The sequence below is a fragment of the Sceloporus undulatus genome, chromosome 2, assembly GCF_019175285.1.
Source record: "Sceloporus undulatus isolate JIND9_A2432 ecotype Alabama chromosome 2, SceUnd_v1.1, whole genome shotgun sequence".
Taxonomy (NCBI): Eukaryota; Metazoa; Chordata; class Lepidosauria; order Squamata; family Phrynosomatidae; genus Sceloporus; species Sceloporus undulatus.
Window position 1 is genome coordinate 170,221,270 of NC_056523.1, and position 22,759 is coordinate 170,244,028.

The window sequence follows — 22,759 nt, forward strand, 5'->3', positions numbered from 1 at the left end:
GAGCATTGAGCTATGGCAGTTAAAGTGATGTCAGCATGGCTAATTTTTGCAGTGTGGTTGCGGCCTTGCATAGTGGAACCTTCTGGTGGTGTAAATGTGGCATCAATTCATGCCAAATGTTGATTTGGGGCTGACTTCTTTTTAAAGATTAAGGGTTTCAATTGTGTTGGACCACGGTCCTTAACATGCTGCAGAAATAATCCAGTTTGAGACCATTTTAACTGCCCTGGCTCAGTGCTAGAGGGAATCCTGGGAATTGTGGTACCAGAGCTCTCTGACAGAGAAGATTAAATCTCTCACAAAACAACAGTCCCCACAATTCCCTAGCATTGAGCCAGGGCAGTTAAAGTGGTCTCAAAACTGAATTATTTCTGCAGTGTGTTTTAGACCTACAACTCTAAAAACTCATTCGGATGACACACTCTCACAAAGGATAGCAAAGGCAAACTGCCTCTGAAGAAACTTGCTAAGAAAATAGGGTTGCCATAATTGTCCACTATTACCAGGGACAAACTATAGGACAACTGCAGGACAAAACTCAGCCCAAAATGTAGGACATTTAAGGTCCTCCATTTTTCTTAAATGTCCTACATTTTGGGCTGAGTTTTGTCCTGCAGTTGTCTTACAGTTTGGTCTCAAATTTGTTCCACATTTTGTCCCTGGTAATAGTAGACAATTATGGCAACCCAGCGTCTAAATGTAAATGAATAGCAATCCCAAAGTAGACCTATTTGCTGCACACTCCTTAAAACAAATCAGAGGAGGCCAAGATGTTGTGGGGTTTCTGCTTTGTCTTATAAGCAAGGAAACCCAAGGCGCTCCACACAAGCCAGGGGGCCTAGTGGTTTCAGTGTTAGACTATGACTCTGGAGACCAGGGTTCCAATTCCTGCTGGGCCACGAAACCCAATGGGTGACACTCTCGCAGCCTCAGAGGATGGCCATGGCAAAAACCTTCTGGAGAATTAAAAGATATAGCTGTGTTAGTTTGTAGGATCAGTATTTAGAGGGCCTGAATCTTCGTTCGTTCGCGAAGCAAAGCCAGAGAGATTTAGAGGGACTTTGTAGCACGTTTGAGGCTCACTGAAAGAAAGAAGTTGGCAGCAGGAACTTTCCTAGACTTAAATTTACTTGTTTAGATGCTTTTGGTGAAGAAACTCTGAAGAAACTTCCCAAGAAAACCCCCTATAAACTGGAAATAACTTGAAGGCACACACAACAACAACAACAACAACAACAAGCTTAATCCTTCACTCAGGTCCAAAACACACTGCAGAAATAACCCAGTTCGAGACCGCTTTAACTGCTCTGGCTCAGTGCTAGGGAATTCTGGGAAGTGTAGTTTTGTGAGGCATTTAGCCTTCTCTAACAGGGGTGCCACAACCAACTACAGTTCCCAGTTTTCCATACCACTTTTAGGGCCAAATCAGACTACAGAAATAATCCATTTTAAGATCGCTTTAACTGTCCTGGCTCAGTGCAAGGGGATTCTGGGAACTGTAGTTTGTTGTGGCATCAGAGCTGTCTATAGAGAAGGCCCAATGCCTCACAAAACTGCAGTTCTCAGAATCCCTTAGCACTGAGCCTGGGAAGTTAAAATGGTCTCAGACTGGATTATTTCTGCAGTCTGTTTTGGTTCAGAGAGACAGAGAGCTCTGGTGTCACAACAAACTACAATCCCTTAGATTGCATCCAGGGAAATAACCCGGTTTGGTACCACTTTAACTGCCCTGGCTCAAGGCTCTGGAATTCTGGGAGTTGGAGTTTGTTGTGGGCCCAGAGCGGAGCAGAGTTCCAGAGCCAAGAGTTAAAGCGGTACCAAACTGGGTTATTTCCCTAGTGTGGATGCAACCTTAAGATTCCCTAGCCTTGAGCCAGGGCAGTTAAAGCGGTCTCGAAGTGGGTTATCACTGTCAGTGTGTTTGAGACCCAAGTAACTTCCAAAAGGCCCGGGGGGGGGGGCGATTCAGAAGCTAAGATTTTGCGGGCTCCTTCTTCTCCTCAGGCGAGGCGAGGGGAGAGAGAGAGGCCTCGGGGGGCTCTCTGAGGCGAAGTGGGAGGGGGCGCTCGCTCGCGCCTGAGAAGGAGACCATTTTGTGAGGCCGAGGAGGGGCCTAATTTGGAGGAAGAAGGAGGAGGAGGAGGGGAGCCTCGTTCTCCTTCTTCTGGGCGGGAGAGGTCCGTCGTCTACTTGAGGAGGGCGGGCGGTGCCTGGGGGGCGTTGCGGGCCGCCCTGTCCCAGCCCGGGAAGCCCTGCTGGGAGGGACTGCGAGGAGGAGGAGGAGGAGGCATTGGCCACCGCCGCCGCCGCCGCGGCTCCGTTCCTGAGGGACTCCCGCCGCGGAGGGCTTCTCCCGGGGATGGGCAACACGGAGAGCGGGGAGCCCGGCGGCGGCGGAGGAGGAGGAGGCGGAGGAGGGGGCGGTGGGTCCGTCCTCATGCCTCCCCCGCCGGGGAAGGTGCCCATGCCGGACCAGGGGGAGCTGGAGGAGAGATTCGCGCTGGTGCTGGTGAGACAGAGACTGGGACCATCTCCCTCCCTCCCTCCTTCCCTCCCCATCATCATCATCATCATCATCATCATCATCCTCCCCTCGTTCCAAACTCTGCAAACAAAGGCTGCATCCACATTGGAGGAATAAACCCACTTTGAGACCGCTTTGACTCTTTTTCTCTGGCTCAAGGCTGCTATGGAATTCTGGGAGTTGTTGGGGCACCAGAGCTCTCTCTCTGACAGAGAAGAAGGAGGCTCAGTAATGTGGCTCAACTACAAAACTGCATCAGTTTGGGGACGGTTGGACAAAAGAGGAGCGAGAGAAGGGAAACCCAATGGTTTGAAACAGACTGCAGAAATAATCCAGTTCGAAACCGCTTTAACCACTGCCCTGGCTCAGTGCTAGGGAATTTTGGGAATTGTAGTTTGTTGTGGCACCAGAGCTCTCTCTGACAGAGAAGGCTAAATGTCTCACAAAACTACAGTTCCCAGAATCCCCTACCATTGAGCCAGGGCAGTTAAAGCAGTTCCAAGATGGATTATTTCTGCAGTCTGTTTCAACCCTATGTACACTTTCACTAGGGAGCAGTGATAGGAAATTCCTCTAGCCTTGAGGCAGGGCAGTTAAAGCGGTCTCAAACTGGATTATTTCTGCAGTGTGTTTTGGACCTCGCTTCCAGCCAGCCCAGTCCCCATCCCTCTGGTTCTTTTGACTTTGGGGGAGACTGATCCCACCGTTTCTGCCAACTATCGCTCCCCTTCCTTTCTCTGACCCCCCCCCCAACATCCTGCTCCTCCTTTTCCTAAAATTTCCAGCCATTATTGTTCCTCAGGGTGACCAGATGTCCTCCTAACAACGAGGCATCACAGGATGTAGGCATTTCCAGAAAAAAAATGTAGGACATGCCAATTTAAAAGCTTAAAAACACTAATGTAAATGTACATTCATGCTACTTAGTCTTGCTCAAAATGGAGGACCTTTGGGGATTCCTCCTGGATGGGAGGTTGAAATGTAGGACGTGTCCTGGAAAAGGAGGACACCCGATCACCGTGATCCTTCCTGGCACCATTGTTCCTGGACAGCATCCTGTGTTTGTTTCTTCCATTGCTTTGGTGTTTTTCTTTAAAGCCTTGGTGGTTGGGTCCCAAATTTCTACTTGTTCTGATCTGATCCACTTGGACTGAGTGCTTTTGATTGCTTTTCCATCCTGGTGGATTTCCTTCTATCCCAGATTACCCGCTGCTGGTCTCCTACTTGGCAGCAAGATCCCACACTGTGCTGCCCTTCTTTCTGGTAGATCTACCAGTGTTTTCTTTTATTCCCCAGGTCTCTTCAGAGTGAAACAGATCTCTGAGAGGAGTTCAGATTTATTGCTAGACTAACCTCTTTCTTTGGTTCTTGGAGTTTTTTCTTCTTTTTGGATACTTCAGTAGTTCCTTATCCTCTACCATCCCCAGACTCACACAGATTCTTTGCCTCCTGATAGAATCTGCCACTCTTTTGGGCTGATCTCTATCTAAGACACACAGTTCCTCTCTGAAATTTCTAGTGTACAGTAGTACATCTATTGGGAATCAAGGGGCTCATAGTCTTTTCAGCTCCCTATCAATTCCCCAGTGAAAGTATAGATAGCCACACTTTCCCCTTACCAATTCTCCCATCTCTATCAATTCAACATAGTCTCCAGTGAAAGTGTAGCTTAACTACACATTCCTGTCTGTTCTCCATGATCTTTAGTGAGAATATAGATAACTACTGTATACTTTCCTGCAAATTCCCCATGATCCCCAGTGAAAATATAGATGACTGTACTTCCCTAGCTCACTGCCCTCTGATATCTAACCTCATGATTGCTAACAACCTCTATCAATTCCCCATGATCCCCAGTGAAAGTGTACATAGTGGTTTCCTTCTCTCCTCCTCTTTTGTCTAACCTTTCCCAAACTGATGCCTTCAGAGGTGTTGTACAAGTACTACCATCATCCCCAGTTAGCATGGCCAATAGCTGTGCTTGCTGGAGATGGTGAGAACTGTCACATCTGGGGGAGGGGGCCACTGAGTTGAGAGAGATTGTGCTTTTTTCCTTATCCACTCTGCACAGGAAGCTCAGAACTAAACCCCTTCCTTCCACTTGGTTAATTTTTTCCATTTTCCTCTCAGCTTGACTCCAGGCAACAATATGCCTTCCTCCCACCCCATAATGCTCAGGTTTCCAGGGCTGCATTCTTGCTCCCACACTTTTTTTTAGGTTCAGAAAGGGAAATATTTTCTTTTTGGAACTACAACTCCCAGAATCCTTCAGCCAGAGTGACTAATGGATTCCTTCACTGAGCCTGGTCAGTGTCTGCAGGGGATTTCTGTTAGCTGTAGTCCCAAAAAGTGAGCCAGCATGATGTAATGGTTTGAGCGTTGGACTCTAGAGAACTGGTTTGAATCTCCACTCAGCCATGAAACCCACTGGGTGACCCTGGGCAAGTCATATGCTCTCAGCCTCAGGGGAAGGCAATAGCAAACCACCTCTGAACAAATCTTGCCAAGAAAACCCCAGTATAGGTTCACCTTGGGGTTGCCGTAAGTCAGAAAGGTACACAACAACAATAAGAAAGTCCAAAAAAGGGATTACCAAGTTCTGCTTAGCATCTGTGGTAGGAGCATAGCACCCTATCCTTGCATGCTTTTTGATGGAATGTGTACATCTCTTCCTCTAAACACACCACCCTTGACTCTTGCTAGATCCATTGCCTTGGAATCCTAACCATTCATGATTCATGGGTTGGTTTCGCTGCCCTCTGATACCTAACCACCTCCTTCTTTCATCCTCCATCCCACTCCACCCAAGACTTTGTGGCTTATCTCTTTTCCAGTTACAGCTTCTTACTTTCTCATGTTGTGAGCCAGTTACTGACATGTCCCTGTGCGTATGTGCAACTAGCCTGGGCTCGGTGTGGTTGGCTTCTGTTATGTATAATGGTCCAAAACACACTGCAGAAATAATCCAGTTTGAGACCACTTTAACTGCCCTTGCTCAATGCTAAGAGATTCTGGGAACTGTAGTTTTGTGAGACACTTAGCTTTCTCTGTCAGAGAGCTCTGATACCATTCCCCAAATTCCCTAGCGCTGAGCCAGGGCAGTTAAAGCTGTCCCAAACTGGATTATTTCTGCAGTGTGTTTTGGAAGTCTTCAAGCTCATACCTGGAGGGGAAGGCAGTGGACTTGGTTTGCAGTTGATGTTATTCACATCTTTTTACATCTGCTCCTAATTTATAAATAAAAAGGGTTAGTGCCTGATCAGTCATCCACGGTTTGTACAGGCATTTATTAGAAAGAGAACAGGAATGTTCAGGGTGCTCTGCAGAAGCAGAGTTAATGACAGATCTTGGGCAAGTTACTTTTTGGATTACAAATCCCAGAATCCCAAGGCCAGCCTGGTTATTTGCTGTGTTGGGTAGGAAATTCCAGGAATTGTGGTCCTAAAATAACGTTTCCAACCTTTGGTAGATGGTCATAGGAAATTGGATCTGGCTGGTACTTGGAGCATTCTGAATGGGGCAATGTTTCCTTTTTTTAGCGGCAGGCATGTGGATGTAGGGATAGGTACTGGGAACTTTATGAGTCGGTTTCAGTTAATTGGATGGATGAATTTATACACTTTAATGAAGTTCACTCACATTCTTATAGTGCAACCTTATATTTAGAAGTATAAGGCTTCTTCAGTGGAGCCTGTTTCCAGAGAAGTGGGTTTAGGATTCCAGCTTGAACCCATTTAAAAACTAAGTCTTGCCTTTTGGAAGACTGTCAGGACTATAAGAATGGGGGTTGTAATCTTGCATGAGAATCTTGATTAGAGGCTACCAGAGGTTATTAAACCAGATTCACACAGGATTGTGACAGTGCTCCTGACGGTGGGTATAGTACATGTGTGTGTGTAATTGTACTCCCAAATGCACTAAAATAGGTATTATACAACATTTGGTGACAGGGCTAACCCTACCACTAAGCAAAATGAGATACGTAATAGCTTCAGGCAGCAGATGGTTGGGAGGGCCACAGTTGGCAGATCCCCCAGTCATTCTTCCTGAGTTTCCGAGCCATTCCCCTCTGATGCAGGTCAGGGCTGCCTTTGAGGCAGTGCTTTTCCATTTGCAGTGTTGAAGTAAAACTCAGCTGCCACTTTAGTTTTTTTCTCCAGGGTGGATTACTGAGAAGGGGGAACACACCTTCTTTTGTCTCAGTGACTTGTGGGCTAGTCCTGAGTTGTGATGGCAGCAGCACCAAAGTGATGGAATTCATTTGCAAAGGGTTAAAATCCCAAACAGTAAACAAATGGTGGCCTTGTGTGATTGCTCCTGAAAAGTTGGGAAAGAAAAGAATTGTTGTTTCTCGTGATACTTTTAGGAAGTACAGTGAGGTCTGAGAGCTGAACTACACATTTTCAGTGGTTTATATTACAATCTGCCCTCCATATCCATGGATTCTGCATCCACAGATTCAACCATCCAAAGCTTGAAAATATTTATTTAAAAAAAAAATCCCAAAAGCAAACCTTGATTTTGCCATTTTATTTAAGGGACATCATTTTACTATGCCATTGTATATAATGGCATCTGAGTGTCCATGGAGGTATTGCCAAATCTTTCCTTGGTTGTGTAGGATTCTGACTGCATTAAGCCTCTCTGGCCCCTGAATGTGTGAAAACTTCTCCCTCCTGATCCATTCAGGAATGTCTGAGGCTAAAGTCAGAGAGGAGTTTGGGGCTGGAGCTGTCAGTCACCCCACCCCAACTGCCGCCCATGTATTGCCAAAACACGTAGAGCCAAACTCCTGAAAATTACCATTTAGTGAGTGCCCCACTGTTGTTGTTGTGTGCCTTCAAGTTGTTTCCAAATTATGGCAGCCCTAAGGCAAGCCTATCACAAGGTTTTCTTGGCAAGATTTTTTTAGAGGAGGTTTGGCTTTGCCTTCCTCCTAGGCTGAGAGAGTGTGACTTGCCAAATGTCATCCAGTGGGTTTCCATGGCTGAGTGGGGGGATTCAAACCCTGTCTCCCTGACTCCTAGTCCAACACTCAAACCACTGCCTCACACTGGCTCTCTAACAGCCCATTATTATTGTTAACCAAGTGTCTCTCATGGCTGAGTTGATATTAGATCCTGGGTATCTGTGTTCTTTCTCATCCCACATTCTGCCCAGTGAGGAATGCAGTGCCCTCCAGATGTTGTCAAACTGCAGTTCCTGTCATCTCTCATCGTTGACTTTGGTGCCTAGTAAAGGCTAAAGTCCAACAACAACTGGACAGCCAGTGATTTCCCATCCTTACTATAATCGTGCTGGCTGTTTCTTTGCAGAAAATGAGATGGTAGAATATTGGACTGTACACTTCAGATAATTGAATGGGTGCTCCAGGTGTGTGCCATGTTTTTGAAACATCTCCTATAAAAAAGAGGTTCCTCTCAGTATGTCACAAGCTACCATATCAAGACGATGGTAAATCTTTGCCTTTGAGGTGCTTGTTTATGTGCTAAAAGCTCCCTGCCCCCAAGCAGTTTTAAAAAGAGTGTTCCTCCTCCTCCCATCTGTTGCCCTGATGTTCCTCGCTCCAGATTTCTACCAGCTCATTCAGGATAATGCTAAGTCAGCTTGGCAGCCTTCCCCAACTGGAGCCCTCCAGAAGTTTTGTACCACAACTTCCCCTCAGCCCCAACCAGTACCTCTATGGTCAGGGATGATGGTATTTGTAGCTCAAAACATCTGGAGAGTGCCAGATTAAGGAGAACTAGAGTAGAGTCTTGGGGTAGGAGAGGAAAGACCAAGGGTCAAATCCCCATCGAAATAACTCTTGAGAAGCAGAGGAGTTTGACCATATTTTGAGTCAAAGTTCAGCCCGCTGTTGTTGTTGTTGTTGTTGTTGTGTGCCTTTAAATCATTTCTGACTTATGGCAACTTTAATGAGTCCAAAACAAACAATAGGATGTTACAGTGTATACAGTACTTGTGGGATTTATTGGAGGAATTGATTAAAGGACCCACTGCAACTCTTGATCTGATTATACTTTGTGCCTCATGATATGTCGTCAGTTGTTGTTGTGTGCCTTCAAGTCATTTTCAACTTAGGGAGATGCTACCAAAGGGTTTTCTTGGCAAGGTTTGTTGAGAGGGGGTTTGCCTTTGCCTTCCTCTGAGGCTAAGAGAGTGTGACCTGCCCAAGGTCACCCTGTGGATTTTCATGTCTGAGCTGAGATTTGAACCTTGCTCTTCAGAGTTGTAGTCCAGCATTCAAACAACTATGCCACACTCGCTCTTCAGCCTGTCTTTGTGCTCAAATAAAATACCGCATAAGACAGGGCCAAGTACATCTTGGACATGGTGGAGGGGCTTCCCTGAGTCCTCATTCTCTTTGCAAACTAAGGTTCCCTCCTCATTCCTGTCTTTTCTGGGGGAGTTTCCCCTCCATCCCATGATCTTTCATAGCTAAATACTGACACATAAAATATGAATGTTTGAGACTCTGAGACTGCTGATGAGCCATTCGTGATGCTGCTCCAGGAAGGAGGAGGAGGAGGATGATTTTGAGGGGACTTTTTTTCTTGACTACAGAAAATATTTTGTGACAGGAAGCTGATAGCATGTGACACATAGTTCCCTCCATTCTCTGCTCTGTCTGCAGTACTGCTGTTTGAACAGTTCCATCTGTACTCAAACTCAAAAGGGAGTGTGGTGTGTGTGTATTTTTTTTTAAAAAAAACAACAACAACATGTGATATTGTGTGCTTAACAATTCAGAAGCTGCCTTCTGGTGACTCAAAGCATTAGTATATTCAGCCAAGTACATTGGGAAATGTAGCACAGTACATCTGGAAGGTGTTAGTTTTGAGAAGGCAGGTTAAGTGTGACTGACAGCAGTTTTCCAAGTTGATAACTTTTTAACCAAAGGTACTGGAGAACAAAATGGGTAATTTTCTCATGCAAACAGATGCTCTGTTATTGAACTGTAATATAGTGAAAAGACGTAAGTCTGAACACTAAAGTGAGGATAGTTCAAGCTGTTGTATTCTCTGTCACCATGCAGGGATGTGGGAGCAGTACAGTTAAAAAAAAAAGCTGACAGAAAGAAAATCAGCTCATTTGGGATCTGAAGAAGCGTGCTGAAGATATTCTACTCTATGCCTGGCTGAAGACAGCCAGGAAGACAATTAAATGGGTCCTAGAACAGATCAAGCCCAAATTATTCCTGGAAGCAAGGGCCCCATACAGACATGCCAAGATAAAGCTGCTTAAAGTCACTTTGGAGGTATGGTGTTTAAATGATGCATGTATCCTTAGAGTCTGGAAATTGTGCCAAAGCTGCATTCCAGTCCTTAGGACTAGAGCATGGCTTTGGTGCAGCTTCCAGATTCTTAGGACACATGCATCATTTAAACACCATACCTCCAAAGTGACCCAAAGCAGCTTTATTTTGGCCTGTCTGTACGGGCCCCACGGATGACTAAACTGAGGCTGTCATACTTTGGTCACATCATGAGGAAAAATGAATAGTTAGAAAAGGCAATGATGATAGGAAAGGTGGAAGACAGCAGAAAGAGAGGAGAACCACACTCAAAAAGGGTTAAAGCGGTGCCAACCCGGGTTATCTCTCCAGTGTGGATGCAGCCTAAGTGCTCTTTTCTTCTTTTAAAAAGAAGAAGCTTGCAGTGGCTATGATGTTATCCTTGAAAGCATGTGAGTAGTGTGTGTTGAAATAACAGAATGAGAATAGTCTATTGGGCATAGAGTAGAATAAGATTTCTAGTGACTTGAATGTTGGTCTCTATGCCCTTGTGCAACGCTCTTCCTAATTTTAACCTATAAACCAGAATAAACAATGAAAACAAATGAGAAAACAGTAAAGGATTCTGCAAAATAAGTGAAATGAATGCAGCTTTGCTTACTTTGCATGAAATTGTACTGATCACATGACTTATTTTTGCTGGTACAGAGTGAATTTTTGATTTTTGCATGTTGGTGTGGTGTGTGTACACTCACATACATTTTGTGTGTGTGGGAGTAACATATAGATAGCCCTGGGAAAGTGTGGATCAGTCTGTATATGTTAACTTCAGTTTTTATAGCTAAGAGCCAGTGTGGTGTAGTGGTTTGACCATGAAGCACTACTCTGGAGATCAGGATTCAATTCCCATCTTGGCCATGAAACCCACTGTCTGACTTTGGGCAAGTCACATGCTCTCAGCCTCAGAGAAAGGCAATAGCAAACTTCTCTGAACAAATCTTGCCAAGAAAACCCCATGATTTGTTTGCGTTTGCTGCTGCTGCTGTTGTTGTTGTTGTGTGCCTTCAGGTCATTTTGGACTCACGGCAACCCCAAGGTGGGGTTTTCTTGGCAAGTTTCTCCAGAGGGGATTTGCCATTGCCATCCTCTGAAAGAATATGACTTGCCCAAGGTCACTCAGTGGGTTCCCATGACCGAACCTAGTCCAGCACTCAAATCACTAAACCACACTAAATCACTAATGACTTGAAAGCAAACAACAACAACAACACCATGCCACTTTAGATTCATAGTAGTGTTTATCATTCTAGTCTCAGTGATTTGTGATTTAAGAAGTTGGATTTTTTTCTTATTTGTGTAGGATTAAGATTATACTGTTGGAGAGGAGGACACCTATCACAGTTCCATCTGTGGGGGAATTTGAGAGCCCATTCCTAACTGAGTCTGTATCTGCTGACAATACAACTTTCCTACTTCCTGCAGTGCTGAAGCAGCTTGTCTTAAAATCAGATCTGTCCATTCCCAGCCCAGTGCAAATGACCTCTCCATTCCAAATCATGTGTACCAGGGATAGATGGCTGTATTAATTTGATTTCTCAGTGCCAGCTGCTGTTGCCCATTGATAAGTGCTGTGGTGCCCTAAAAAAGCAGAGCATATCCAGTTCATGATCTTGTTTACTCTCTTGTGACCCTCCTATTCAGACCATAGTATCTGTGTTCCCTAACTATTTAATATTGGACAAATTGCTGTACCCTCAGTTGAAGCAATGTATTATGTAGTAGTAGCCAACCCTGTGTAGGGAACAGAATAGCTACATGTGCTACCGTATGGGGTAGAGGTATGCAGATTGCCCCAAATATTTGTTTTGTAAAATGTATCAGTGCTCCCTGATCTGGTCTGGACTTCCTCCAAACCATGGGACATTTTTAAAAAAATGTTAATCAGTAAGAAAAAGTGCAGTCATACGAATCACATATGATTCAAAGAAACAGTGGCTGAATGGCTGAAACAGTGGTTGAACTGACAGAAAGGGGGAATTAAATCAACTGGAGTGATTGAGCATGTTCATCCCCTTTAGATTAAGCTAAGTTGTGCTACCCTATAACATTTTCAAAATAATAGGTAAGGGGGGATATCATAAAAAGTAGGACTTGAGCTACTGCTCATCTCTCACCCAGTTGTATCAGTGTTGCTAAGAAGAAGATTAGGTTGTAAATATCCAAAAGGCTTAAGATCCCGTCTGATCTTGGAAGCTAAGGGGGTCAGTCAGTGTTAGTACTTGGATGGGAGACCACCAAAGGATATCAGGTGCTGTAGGCTATATTCAGGGGAAAGAATTGGCAAAACCACTTCTGGGTAGTCCTTGGCTAAGAAAACCCTATGAAATTCATGGGGTCACCATTACTTGACAGGAAACTTGAAAGCACACACACACACAAGAACATTACTTAGACAGCAGAGCATTTCAGTACCATGGCATTTGATAGCTTTGTGGGTTGATGGAACCCCAAAGATTTTTTAAGATTCTCTGTGTTAATTTTGTCTTACATTTTCTAGTTCTTGTGTCATGCAAAAAGATGACAATTTCTTAAAAGCTATGGTTCCCATTTTATTATTAGTTTTTAATGCATCATTCCATACTCTTTTCAGCCATCTGTTTTCTAAACCGAAAGTACATCTTTTCCTTTCCTTTCCTTTCCTTTCCCTCTCTTCCTTAATTATTATTGGATGCCAGCCTGGCACAGAAGCTTGCAAACATTTGAGCATCACAGTCATTTCATTGGATTAAAGAATTTGGTGAAACACAGAGCTTGCACTCAGCCACCTACAACAACCAAGGATACACTTCTATTGATTTTGTGTCCTTTGTTTTTATGAGACAGGGAAATGAATCACTGATCACAATCCTATTGGTTAGCCCCAATGAAAGCAGACCCCAGTTGTTGAATGGTGAGGCTACATAAAAGTATATCTCATTGATTTGATGGATCTACTCCATTGGTAGTCTTTATTAGACTACCAATAAGATTTTAGTTATTATGTCCTCATTGTCCTTTATGGTACTTGATGATGAAGGCTATCTAAATTCTGTACCATTAATAACAAGCAAACTAAGCCCAATTGCATAATTTAATTTATTTTGCTTACTTATTCATCTTATGCTAACTACGCAATAGGGCAAGGAGATTTGGAGGGCATTCGTACCTTATCTATAAGAAAGCTCTAGATTGCTATGTCAATGGGAATATGTTATGTTGCCAGTGAGACAGGATCACACACATATTTTGTAGCACACTGCCTTGTTTATGAGGGCTGAATTATATATTCTTCTGTTCTGTACATGCTTATTTGGAAGTAATCGTATTTCAAAAGAAGAATCATAGGATTGTAGCTGAAGGGTATAGGTAACATTTGATATTGACCACTGATATGCAATAGCACTATTGCATTCTGGTATATATACTGAGACAGATTTCACAAATGTCCCATAAGTGCCTCTGAGCCATTCTTCCATGGATGAGCCCAACTGTGGTTTGAACCATGCTTCTGAGTTGCTTTTAAGAAATTGGTGGCCATACAGGAACATGGCTTTATAATTGCATTTATTTGTTTCTATAATTTTCTTTCCCACCTGTCTGTCAAGAATAGAATTAAAGACAGTTTATAGTTTTAAGCTGCAGGTATTTTTGTCTTATGTATTATCTGAAGTGTGTTTTTAGTCTCACTCTTTCCCACTCATATAGTGAACTTTACATGTTGGAAATGCATCCTTGTTCCTGTCCATGTTCAAGTTCTTCATGCATCTGAAAAAAGAAATTGGTAGTATAACTTTTAGTGTATTCCAGTTCACTTCATCAGATGCACAGAGTACAACCAGTGGTGTACCCCAACTTGGTGTTACCCAGTGCAGGGGGTGTGTGCGCGAAACCTCTGGGGCCAGGACTTCTGGTGATTGCACTGCACAGGAGCACACATACAAGTGTGTGCACCAGAAAAACACATGTGCAGTCCCATGGTGGCCCAGAAAGCCCCATGGCAGCTGGGAGAATGGGCCCTACGCTGTCCTGGAGGCCCAGAAAGCCCCACGGTTGTCAGACTAAGGAGACCATATACAATTCTAATTGTCACACCTCAAATGAATACTGTTGAGCTGGAAAAGGCACAGAAGAGAGCAACTGAAATAATCCAGAGGCTGGAATACCTTGCTGTAAAAAGGAATTATAAGATTTGGGATTATTTAGTTTAGAAAAAAGAGGGATACAGTGGGAGATGAAATTATGCAGGAAGTAGATAAAGTGGAATGGGAGATGTTTTTCCCCACTCTTAAAATACTAGAACCTGGGAATCATTCAGTGAAGCTGAATGGTGGGAGAATCAGAATGGACAAAAGCACTTTTTTCAGATAGGACATAGTTAAAACTGTGGTCTTGCTATCACAAGATATCATGGCTATCAGTTTAAAAAAAGCCTTTAAAAGCTAACCTGATCATTTCAAAGACAATAGGACTATTAGTGGCTACTAATCTGTGATGGTAACCTGTGTTTGAACCTGATGGAATCCCGGGATTTATAATTCTGGGTACTCATCCATGAACATCAAAACTCAGAATTCTATATGATGGAATTATATAGGCAGTTAAAATGATATGATAGCGTGAAAGTGACCTGCATGTTCCAGTTATTAATATGGAAGATTGATTGCTTGGATTTATTTTCAAATAAAACACAAGAATAGTAGAATCACACAGTTAGAAGAGACCATAAGGGCCATCCAATCCAACTCCCTGACATGCAGGAACTCACAAAGCACTCCCCACAGATGGCCATCCAGCCTCAGCTTAAAAGCCTCCAAATGAGATTAATAAGTTAACTATGTGAAAACACTTCTGCCAAACTGCAGAAATAAAGGAGTTTGCTTTAACTACTATGGCTCAGTGCTATGGAATTCTGGGATTTTTAGTTTTGTGAGATATTTAGCCTTTTCTCTCAGAGGGCTCTGGTGTCACAACAAATGATAAATCCCAGAATTCCATAACACTGAGCCATGGAAATTTAAGTGGTTTCAAACACCTTTATTTCTACAGTGTGGCAGCAGCCAGAGCTACTGGGAGGCAAAGTGAGATGGCCATGTCAGATGGCAGACCCACCGAACTGCAAGCTGATCTGAGCCACAAGTCCCACAGAGAAGAACAGAATTGCTCTGTCTGTTGTGTTCTGCTTTAAATTGGAGAAGGATGGGATTAACCCCTGAGGAACCAAAACTGTGGGAAAGTGCCAGATCACAAATACAGAAAGTTGAGATTCCCAAAGGCCTGGATTAAATAGAACAGAATCAATGCCACATCTCTGCAGATTTGGGTAGGCATGGTTTCAGCTCACGTTGTTCATTTGAACAAGAGGTGTAGCTGGCTTTTTCTGTAAAGAAGAAGCTTTAAGATACAAGGATCAATTTGCTTTATTTTGTAAACAAACAAACAAACTGTTTTTGTTGAGGAAAAACTCTTACATTTCTCATTGGAATCAGGTGTGTGTGTGTGTGTGTGTATGTTAGCCTAAAACACTACATGCAAACCTAGGTGGTTTTAAGGATGTACTATGTAAGAAGATCTGGTCTCTTTCTTTCCTTCTCTTTTTCTCTTTCCTTCTCTTTCTCTCTCTCACATACACGTAGGAAAAGAACCAAAGAAGAAACCTTATTCAATAGGATCCAGCTGCCTGGCTGGGTTGTGTTTCAGAATCTGGACTTCCGGTTTGAGATTTCAAAGGGAGCTGTCTCTGGCAAAGGACTAAATTTCCCACACAGCCATAGACACAATTACTAACGGGATGACGTTATAGAAGCATATGGCATCCCTCCCTGCACAGTTAATTCTGTACAACGTTGGGCAGAGAAGGGTGGAAATAGCTATCGGTTTCCTCTCGGCTTCCTTCCAAGGAGAAAGAGAGAGGGAGAGAGACTCATACAACGTCCCATCTGGAAGAAACACCCAAGGCTTTATTCTGGCAGGGGGACTTGAATTCCTTCCTATTCAGAGGGGGAACGGAAACTGTCGTTGAGGGGGAAAGCAGCAGGCCACACCACAGCTCAGTGGAGGAAACCAGAGAGACTCCCTGCAAAGCAAAATGGAGCATTCTAACAGGGGAACCAGTTGGGAAGTTCTGCCCAGCAAGAGGGGTTGCCAAGTCTCAATGGATCCCAAAACAATCGGGCCCCAGTATGGAGGTGCTCCTGAGATTGCAGTCATGTTGCATCACTTCCCTGGAAACTGCATGTCATCAAGAAAGTCTTAGCTGAGGGGACTTTACTTCAGAGAAGGTGGAAATGTGCCCAAGATGGGAGGCAAGAGGGCTGGCTCAAGGCTGTATCCCTAATTCTGGGAAGCAGAGAGGCCTTGTGGGTTAGGCCAAAGTGGCAATGAAGATTTATGCTTGTTCTGCTCCGATTACCTTGTGGCTGCTTAGCAAACACAGTCTATTTCTTTCCTGCCCTAGAGCTGATAAAATGACTATTTATGCTCAGGGGGAAGCAGATTCAGGCAGGTGGTCCATGCACCACATGCAGTCCTTGGAAACCCTGTTGTGGTCCCTGAAGCCCCTCAAAGTCCCCAGAGCCCCCCATTTAAAAAAAATCATGCCAATTTTCAGCTGATATTTTATACAATAACCAGGCAAACTAGTTGTAAATTCGGCAGTTGACCCCCCCATCCCACAACTCTTTTCATCCCCCCAAAAGCAAAAAGACTGAAAATCAGCCAAAAGAGCAGCTGGAAGTGACATGGCATCACCTCCAGTGCACAAACATTGAAGCCCATTGAGAGAGTAATGTGAGGATAGTCCCCATCCCCTCCACAGTTGCTTATCCCTGGGTTTGGGCATGAAAAAGTTGTTGTTGTTAATTGCCCTTGAGTCCACCCCATGTATGACAACCTTGTGGATGAGACATCTCTAAGCTCCCCCCCTCCCCCCCCACTCCCCCACCCCCCCCCCCCCCCCCCCAGTCCTCCACTGCTCCGCTTTGGTCCTGTAAATTCATACTTGTGACCTCCTTAATTGAGTCAATCTAACTCACATTCTTATTCTCTTTCTACTTCCCTCCACCTTTCCTAGCATCATTGTCTTTTCTAAAGAGTTGTGCTTCCTCATGATGTGGCCAGAGTTTGATCATCTTGGCTTCCACTGAGATTTCAAGCTTTATTTGCTCATTTGTTTGTCTTTTTTCTACATGAAGTGAAATCTGGGAACAGAATGGGACTTCGTGAGTTTCAGCACTACCGAGTTAAGAAGCTTTTTACAAATGAGTCCTCCCCTCCCCACAGTGTCCTGTCATTAAGAGTCTCTCAGATCTTCCACAAGCTTCTAGCAAGGGTGTAATTAATGAGTGAAAATAGCAATTGAGGAATAATTAGATACCAGCTGTAGTCAATTTTGAGTTTGCAGTGCTTGGCTTCTTTGCTGCTAAGTGAATATGGAACTTTGATGAAAATGTTTCAGTCCAAGTCAGGGAAGCAGCTGAACCTAATATTTGAAAGACAATATTTTCTATTTCTTGTGTGTTCTTCTCTGGAATATATATACTGTATGTTATAGCTTGAAAAATTCAGCCACTGTTGGAGTTTTATGGTTGTTTTAATAGGTAGCAACACTGGAAATGCTTGTGTTGAGGAATGTGATTCGTGAAATCATATCAAATCATATTGCCCAGCTTTGCTGTGTAATACATTGCCAGACTGCTCTAGTGCTGGTACTGGCTTTAAAAACATATACCCTCTCTTGTTTCTTCTTGTGTGTACAGTATTAAGAACAGAACACATCCTTTGTGGAATTGTCCTTCCTATTTTCTGGGTTGTGATTGTTTCTGGCAGTACTCCTGTTTCAGTAGATGTGTAAAATTCAGTAGGTACATCATTTCTCCTATTTAAAGATGTAACAATGAAGAATGTTTTATTGTCATATAGCTTGTCAAAGAGTGTCAGCAACCCTTAACACAGCAGTTTGGGATATTTTAAAGAAATGGACTGTGTATGGAGTCATACTGTTCCCTGCCTTTCACTTTCTTAACACCTATACCATTTTGTACCCACTATCCACTGGGTGTTCTTGAGCTAGAAACACACTCTCAGCTTCAGAGGACAGCAATGACAAACCCTCTCTGAATAAACCTTGCCAAGAAAACTGTGTAGTAGGTCTGCCATAAGTCAGAAATGACTTGAAGGCATAAAGCAACAACAACAACATTCTCTCTCTCTCTCTTCCTTCATTCTCCTACTTCAGAGATGTGCAACTTGGCGGCCTTCAAGATGTTATTGTGACCCTTAGCAGTCAGTAGGTTTGATGCAAGTCGCAGACCAGCAGTATCTGCAGGACCATATGTTGCTCTTCTCTGTCCAAATCCTATAACTTGGTTTTGGAAGAACAGTCATTTTGTCCTTCATGCTGTCCAAGTATTTTAAACATACAATTGTCCCTCCACATTTGCAGCTTTGATTTCTGTGGATTTGATCATACATGGATTTGATAAATATGTTATCTCTAGAAATCTCTAGGATCTCCAGTATGACTCTGTGATCAACATCCACCAGAAGTTGTACTGGAGGACCTAAAGATTCCCAAAGACAACAATCCTCTAGGCATTTGTAGGTCCTCCAGCACAATTCTATGATCAACTTCTGACAGATATTGACCACAGTCTTGTGTGGAAAGACCTAGAAATTCCTAGAGAAGTATTCTCTCAGGTAAAAAACCCTGTTTTTTTATTTGCAGTTTTTCCACTTTCATGAGGGTCCTGCATCCCTAACCTGAACAAAAGTGGAGAGCTCACTATACACCTCTTTTGACAGGATAGTGTTGGGAAATGTGAGAACAGTAGTGGATCTCTCAGGCAGAGTAAACTAATCAAATGACAAGGTAGAAGCTGAACAATAACCAGTCCCATGCCCACCTACACATGTGCAGGATCTGGCAGAGAAAATAAATAGGATTAGTCTTCTTTGTAAAACATATCAAAGTAGCTTTTCATACAGTACTTGTCCATGAGCAAATTTAGGGTCTTGTGGAACCGAGAGAGGGAAGGAGATAGAATGATGCTGGAAGAGAGAGAGTATGGAAAGCCAAAAAACCACCCAGGAAATCTTCAAACAGGCAAACTAGAAATTAGTGAGTATAGGTTGCTAATGCTAACAGACAAATTATGAAAATACAATGCATTTGCATATATTTGCATAATATATTCATCTTTAAACATAATGTTTTAGGCAACGTGAAAGGGATTTTATTTAGCACTTAGGGAGAAGAGAGAAGAAAAGGGAGTTACAGAAATTTACCATAAATGCACTGTAAACAAAACGAAGAAGGCACTGGGTTGCCCCAGATTTAAAATTTCTGGATCCACAATTTGTACTGATCGTATGACTTTGCATGTACTGTATTTGCTTGTTTTGAACAGATTATTAGCTTTCACCAACTGCAGGAAGGAACAAAGAATTATGCAGTTCACTGAAGCTTCGCCCTCTGGCCATGGGAAATCCTGCTTAGTTTCCTCTATGGCTCCTTAGCCACCAGGCACCCCTGATACACATATTCACAGTATTAAAGAGTTAGAAGCTTGGTTGGGTACTGCCCCCCCCATCCCCAAAAAGACAGCTAAGATTCTCAGAACTGAGGATTCTGTGCTGAATTCCAAATTAGGCACATTGAATTTCCATAAACATGGGGAGAGAGAGAGAGAGAGAGAGAGAGAGAGAGAGAGAGGAACAATGCTCACACTTCCTTATACTTCACCACCCGGTGTTGATGTGACAACAGACATTTGATATATATTTTGAAGCCTAATTTCCATAGCAGTATTGACTTGGGTTGTATTAAATAGGGAAGTGGTGGCTCAGCAGTTAAGACACTGACTCTGACAATTGTAAGATTGGCAGGTCAGCAGTTTGAGGCCCAGGTGCTGTGTGATGGAGTGACCTACTGTCACTAGTCCCAGCTTCTGCCAACCTAGAAGTTCAAAAGCATGTAAAAGTGCAAGTAGATAAATAGATGCCACTTCGGTGGGAAGGTAACAGTGTTCTGTTAGTCATGCTGGGCACATGATCACAGAATCATCTTTGACAATGCTGGCTTCCTCAGGTTAGTAATGGAGATGAGCATCACCCCCTACAGTCAGACATGACTTGACAACCTTGCCAAAGGGCAAATCTTTACTTTTATTGACTTGGAGCCTAAATGCTCTAAAGGCACCAATCTCATCAGTATAAGGCCAGTTTCATATGTTCACTTCCTGCAAATAACACAGCTGCTGAAGGCATCAATGCAATACAAAGGATTGAAAGCTATGCGTTAGCAGAATGGCTGTGTAAACTGCAGAAACTGTGAGGTCTGTAGGAGAGTCATTGTCGGAGATGGTATCTGTGTGGTGGATATAAATCTCCTTCATGGTGGATTAAGTCTGAAAGCCCACAATACAGTAATCTTGCTAAATAAAAGTAGGCCTGGATCTGCTCAGTGCTTAAATGGGAGACCACCTGCAAATCCCATCTTTGTTGCCTTTTGTTCTCTTGTAGAACAAAGGCCAGGCTATAAACATGTTCAGTAAATATATATTACTCTTATAAATAAGCACACAAAACGTACTAGTCTGCGATATATATATATATATATATATATATATATATATATATATATATTTACTGAGACCTCATATATATTTACAGGCATGGGGAAGCTGGCAGAGAAAAGACAGAGAGCTGTATGCTTGAGCTGAATTCAGAGGATGGGGTCCCCCTCTCTAGCTGGATGGGAGAAGGGATAGAAGTTCTTCTTTGTGGTCTCTGCGAATCACACAAATGGGTTATTCTGCGTCTACACAACAATTTCGGATCCTACTGGAATCGCTAGGGAAGACTTTTTGGCGGTAGCTCCGCTTACCTTCTATATAGGTTCCTTTTATCCCCCATGTGAGCAGCACAGGGAACCTCGCTTGGAATTCACTCCTTCCTTTGCTTTCGCTTTTGACCTCGTTTCAGCTTTGACTTCTCTTTGGATAGTGATTTGGACTTGTTTTGGACTCTAACAGTATTTTTGGGCTTGTTTGACCATTCTCTTGTCTCCTCCATCAGCTTTTGACGATGTCCTCGCATTCTTTCAAAAGATGCACCGAGTGCAGAGGAAAGATTCCCAGCCAGGATGGCCACTACGTGCCCTCACTGCAAGGCCTTTAAACCACAGGCCAGGAAGAACAGAGTGATGCACCTTCGCTCTTTGCTCTATGCGCAAATTTTGAGGCCTCCTGCTCCTTCTAAGGTCACTGTCAAGGCTCCTTCTGCCAAGGGCATACCTTCCGCTGAGGTTCCGCAGTCTCCCACCGTGGAGAAACACAAAGCTACTGATGATCCGGGCAGCTGCCCTCCCCTAAGCGGAAAAATCCTCAGACGGCTCCAAGTCCAATAAAAAGAAACATAAGTCTTCTAAGGACAAGGGCAAAGACTCCTCGCATCATAAAGACAAAAAGTCTCACCTTTCAATATCTTCGGAGGCCGACCGTCGGTCCTGTACCAAACAAATCTTACCTCCCATCAATATGGACTCAGGCTTGCTGCCTTGCGGCCAGCCGCCCGCTCATTCTGGAACACCTCTTCCATCCCGAGAGGACCTCCGCTCTCCACTTGAGCTGAGTCTCTCCTGGTTCCTCAGGAGCTCCTTCAACCTTACCAATTATCCGAAGCAGAGCTTGAAGCTTCTTCTCGTCAACTCCCTGATCCGGACTTGACGACATCTCAATGCATCCCTGTGGAACATCTCTCTCAAACCTCTAAAGTTGTCCACTTCGATGATGAACTCGAGGAAGACCTTTCTTATGGTCTCCCAGAACCCTCTGATAGAGACCTCATTTTTGATTACCAGATGGGAACTTACTATCTTCCCCTCGACCCTTCAGAAGTTCGAGCTGGACAGTTTGTGAAATCCCGCAGTACTGAGGAAACTCGGCTTCCCTCCCAAACAGCCTCCGCTTCGGCAGTGGCCCCTAGTCCCGTTCTTCCTCCATGGTGTCCCATGCTGATCAGCCACGTATTCTTCCATCTCTGATATGTCTTCCTGCTGCTGTTCTTCTGCCACCTGGACCTCTCCTTTGCATCAAGGCCTGCCCTCAGACCTCTTTGACCTTATCCGAATCGCCTGACTACTCAGAATCAGACTATTCCCATGTTCACCTCAGCCAGGCCCTCACAATTCCTGAGGCGGCTACTTCCTCTGATGATGTCAAATAATTTGCTGAACGAGTGATCCAAATGGGCAGAGTTCTGCGTGTCGAGGTTCTCCACATCGACGCCAAAGCTCTTGACCCCATCAATGAACGTGTCCAGGGCAGGGTTCCAACCCCCGCTTTGATCTCATTCCTACCCTCCATGTGAAAAATTGTTAAATGTTCTTGAACTGTCTTCTCTTCCTCTCAACTGCTCTCCAAGAAGTTGGACAATTTGTATAAGATCACCCCCTCTGATGACTCTTGGCTCTTTGAGCACCCCTGTCCTATCTCGGTTATTGTGGAAGCCTCTCAGCTCTGCTTTATCCCGAAAGCGGCTTTGATTTCGAACAACACAGAGGGTCACAAACTGAACTTCATGGCTTGGAAGTCCTATGCCTCAGCGATCCTAGACCTCAAAGTTGCTAACTATGCAGCCTGTATGGCCGCTTACCGACAGCACTTGTGAGAACGTGCTCTTCTCTTTATGACAACCTCTCAGAGGAAAAGAAATGCCTGGCCCTTACAATTCATGCCGAGGCACATTCTCTGGCCACTCAACAGATCATCTTGGCCAGACACTCTGCTGATTGTGCCGCCAGACAGTTCTCAGCAGCTGTTGCCCTACATCACCATGCCTGGCTGAGATCGTCCGACCTGTCACCCTAGGCCAGATTGGCCATTGAAGAGCTCCCTTTTGATGTTTCATGCCTTTTCCATAAGGACACTGACGAAAAATTGGATTTCAAAAACAAGATGAGAAAG

General features: G+C 44.0%; 1 protein-coding gene across 8 annotated transcripts in view; it reads left to right on the forward strand.

Annotated features, from left to right (window-relative positions):
* The first annotated feature begins 2,281 nt into the window (after nt 1-2,281).
* The window catches only part of FMNL3 (formin like 3), a 160,626-nt gene continuing 140,148 nt past the window's right edge, over nt 2,282-22,759 (forward strand). For all 8 annotated transcript variants that reach the window (XM_042449794.1, XM_042449795.1, XM_042449796.1 and 5 more), the window contains exon 1: nt 2,282-2,509. In XM_042449794.1, coding sequence (XP_042305728.1) covers nt 2,360-2,509 — 150 coding nt within the window. In that variant the 5' untranslated portion in view covers nt 2,282-2,359. The remainder of the gene's footprint in view (nt 2,510-22,759) is intronic.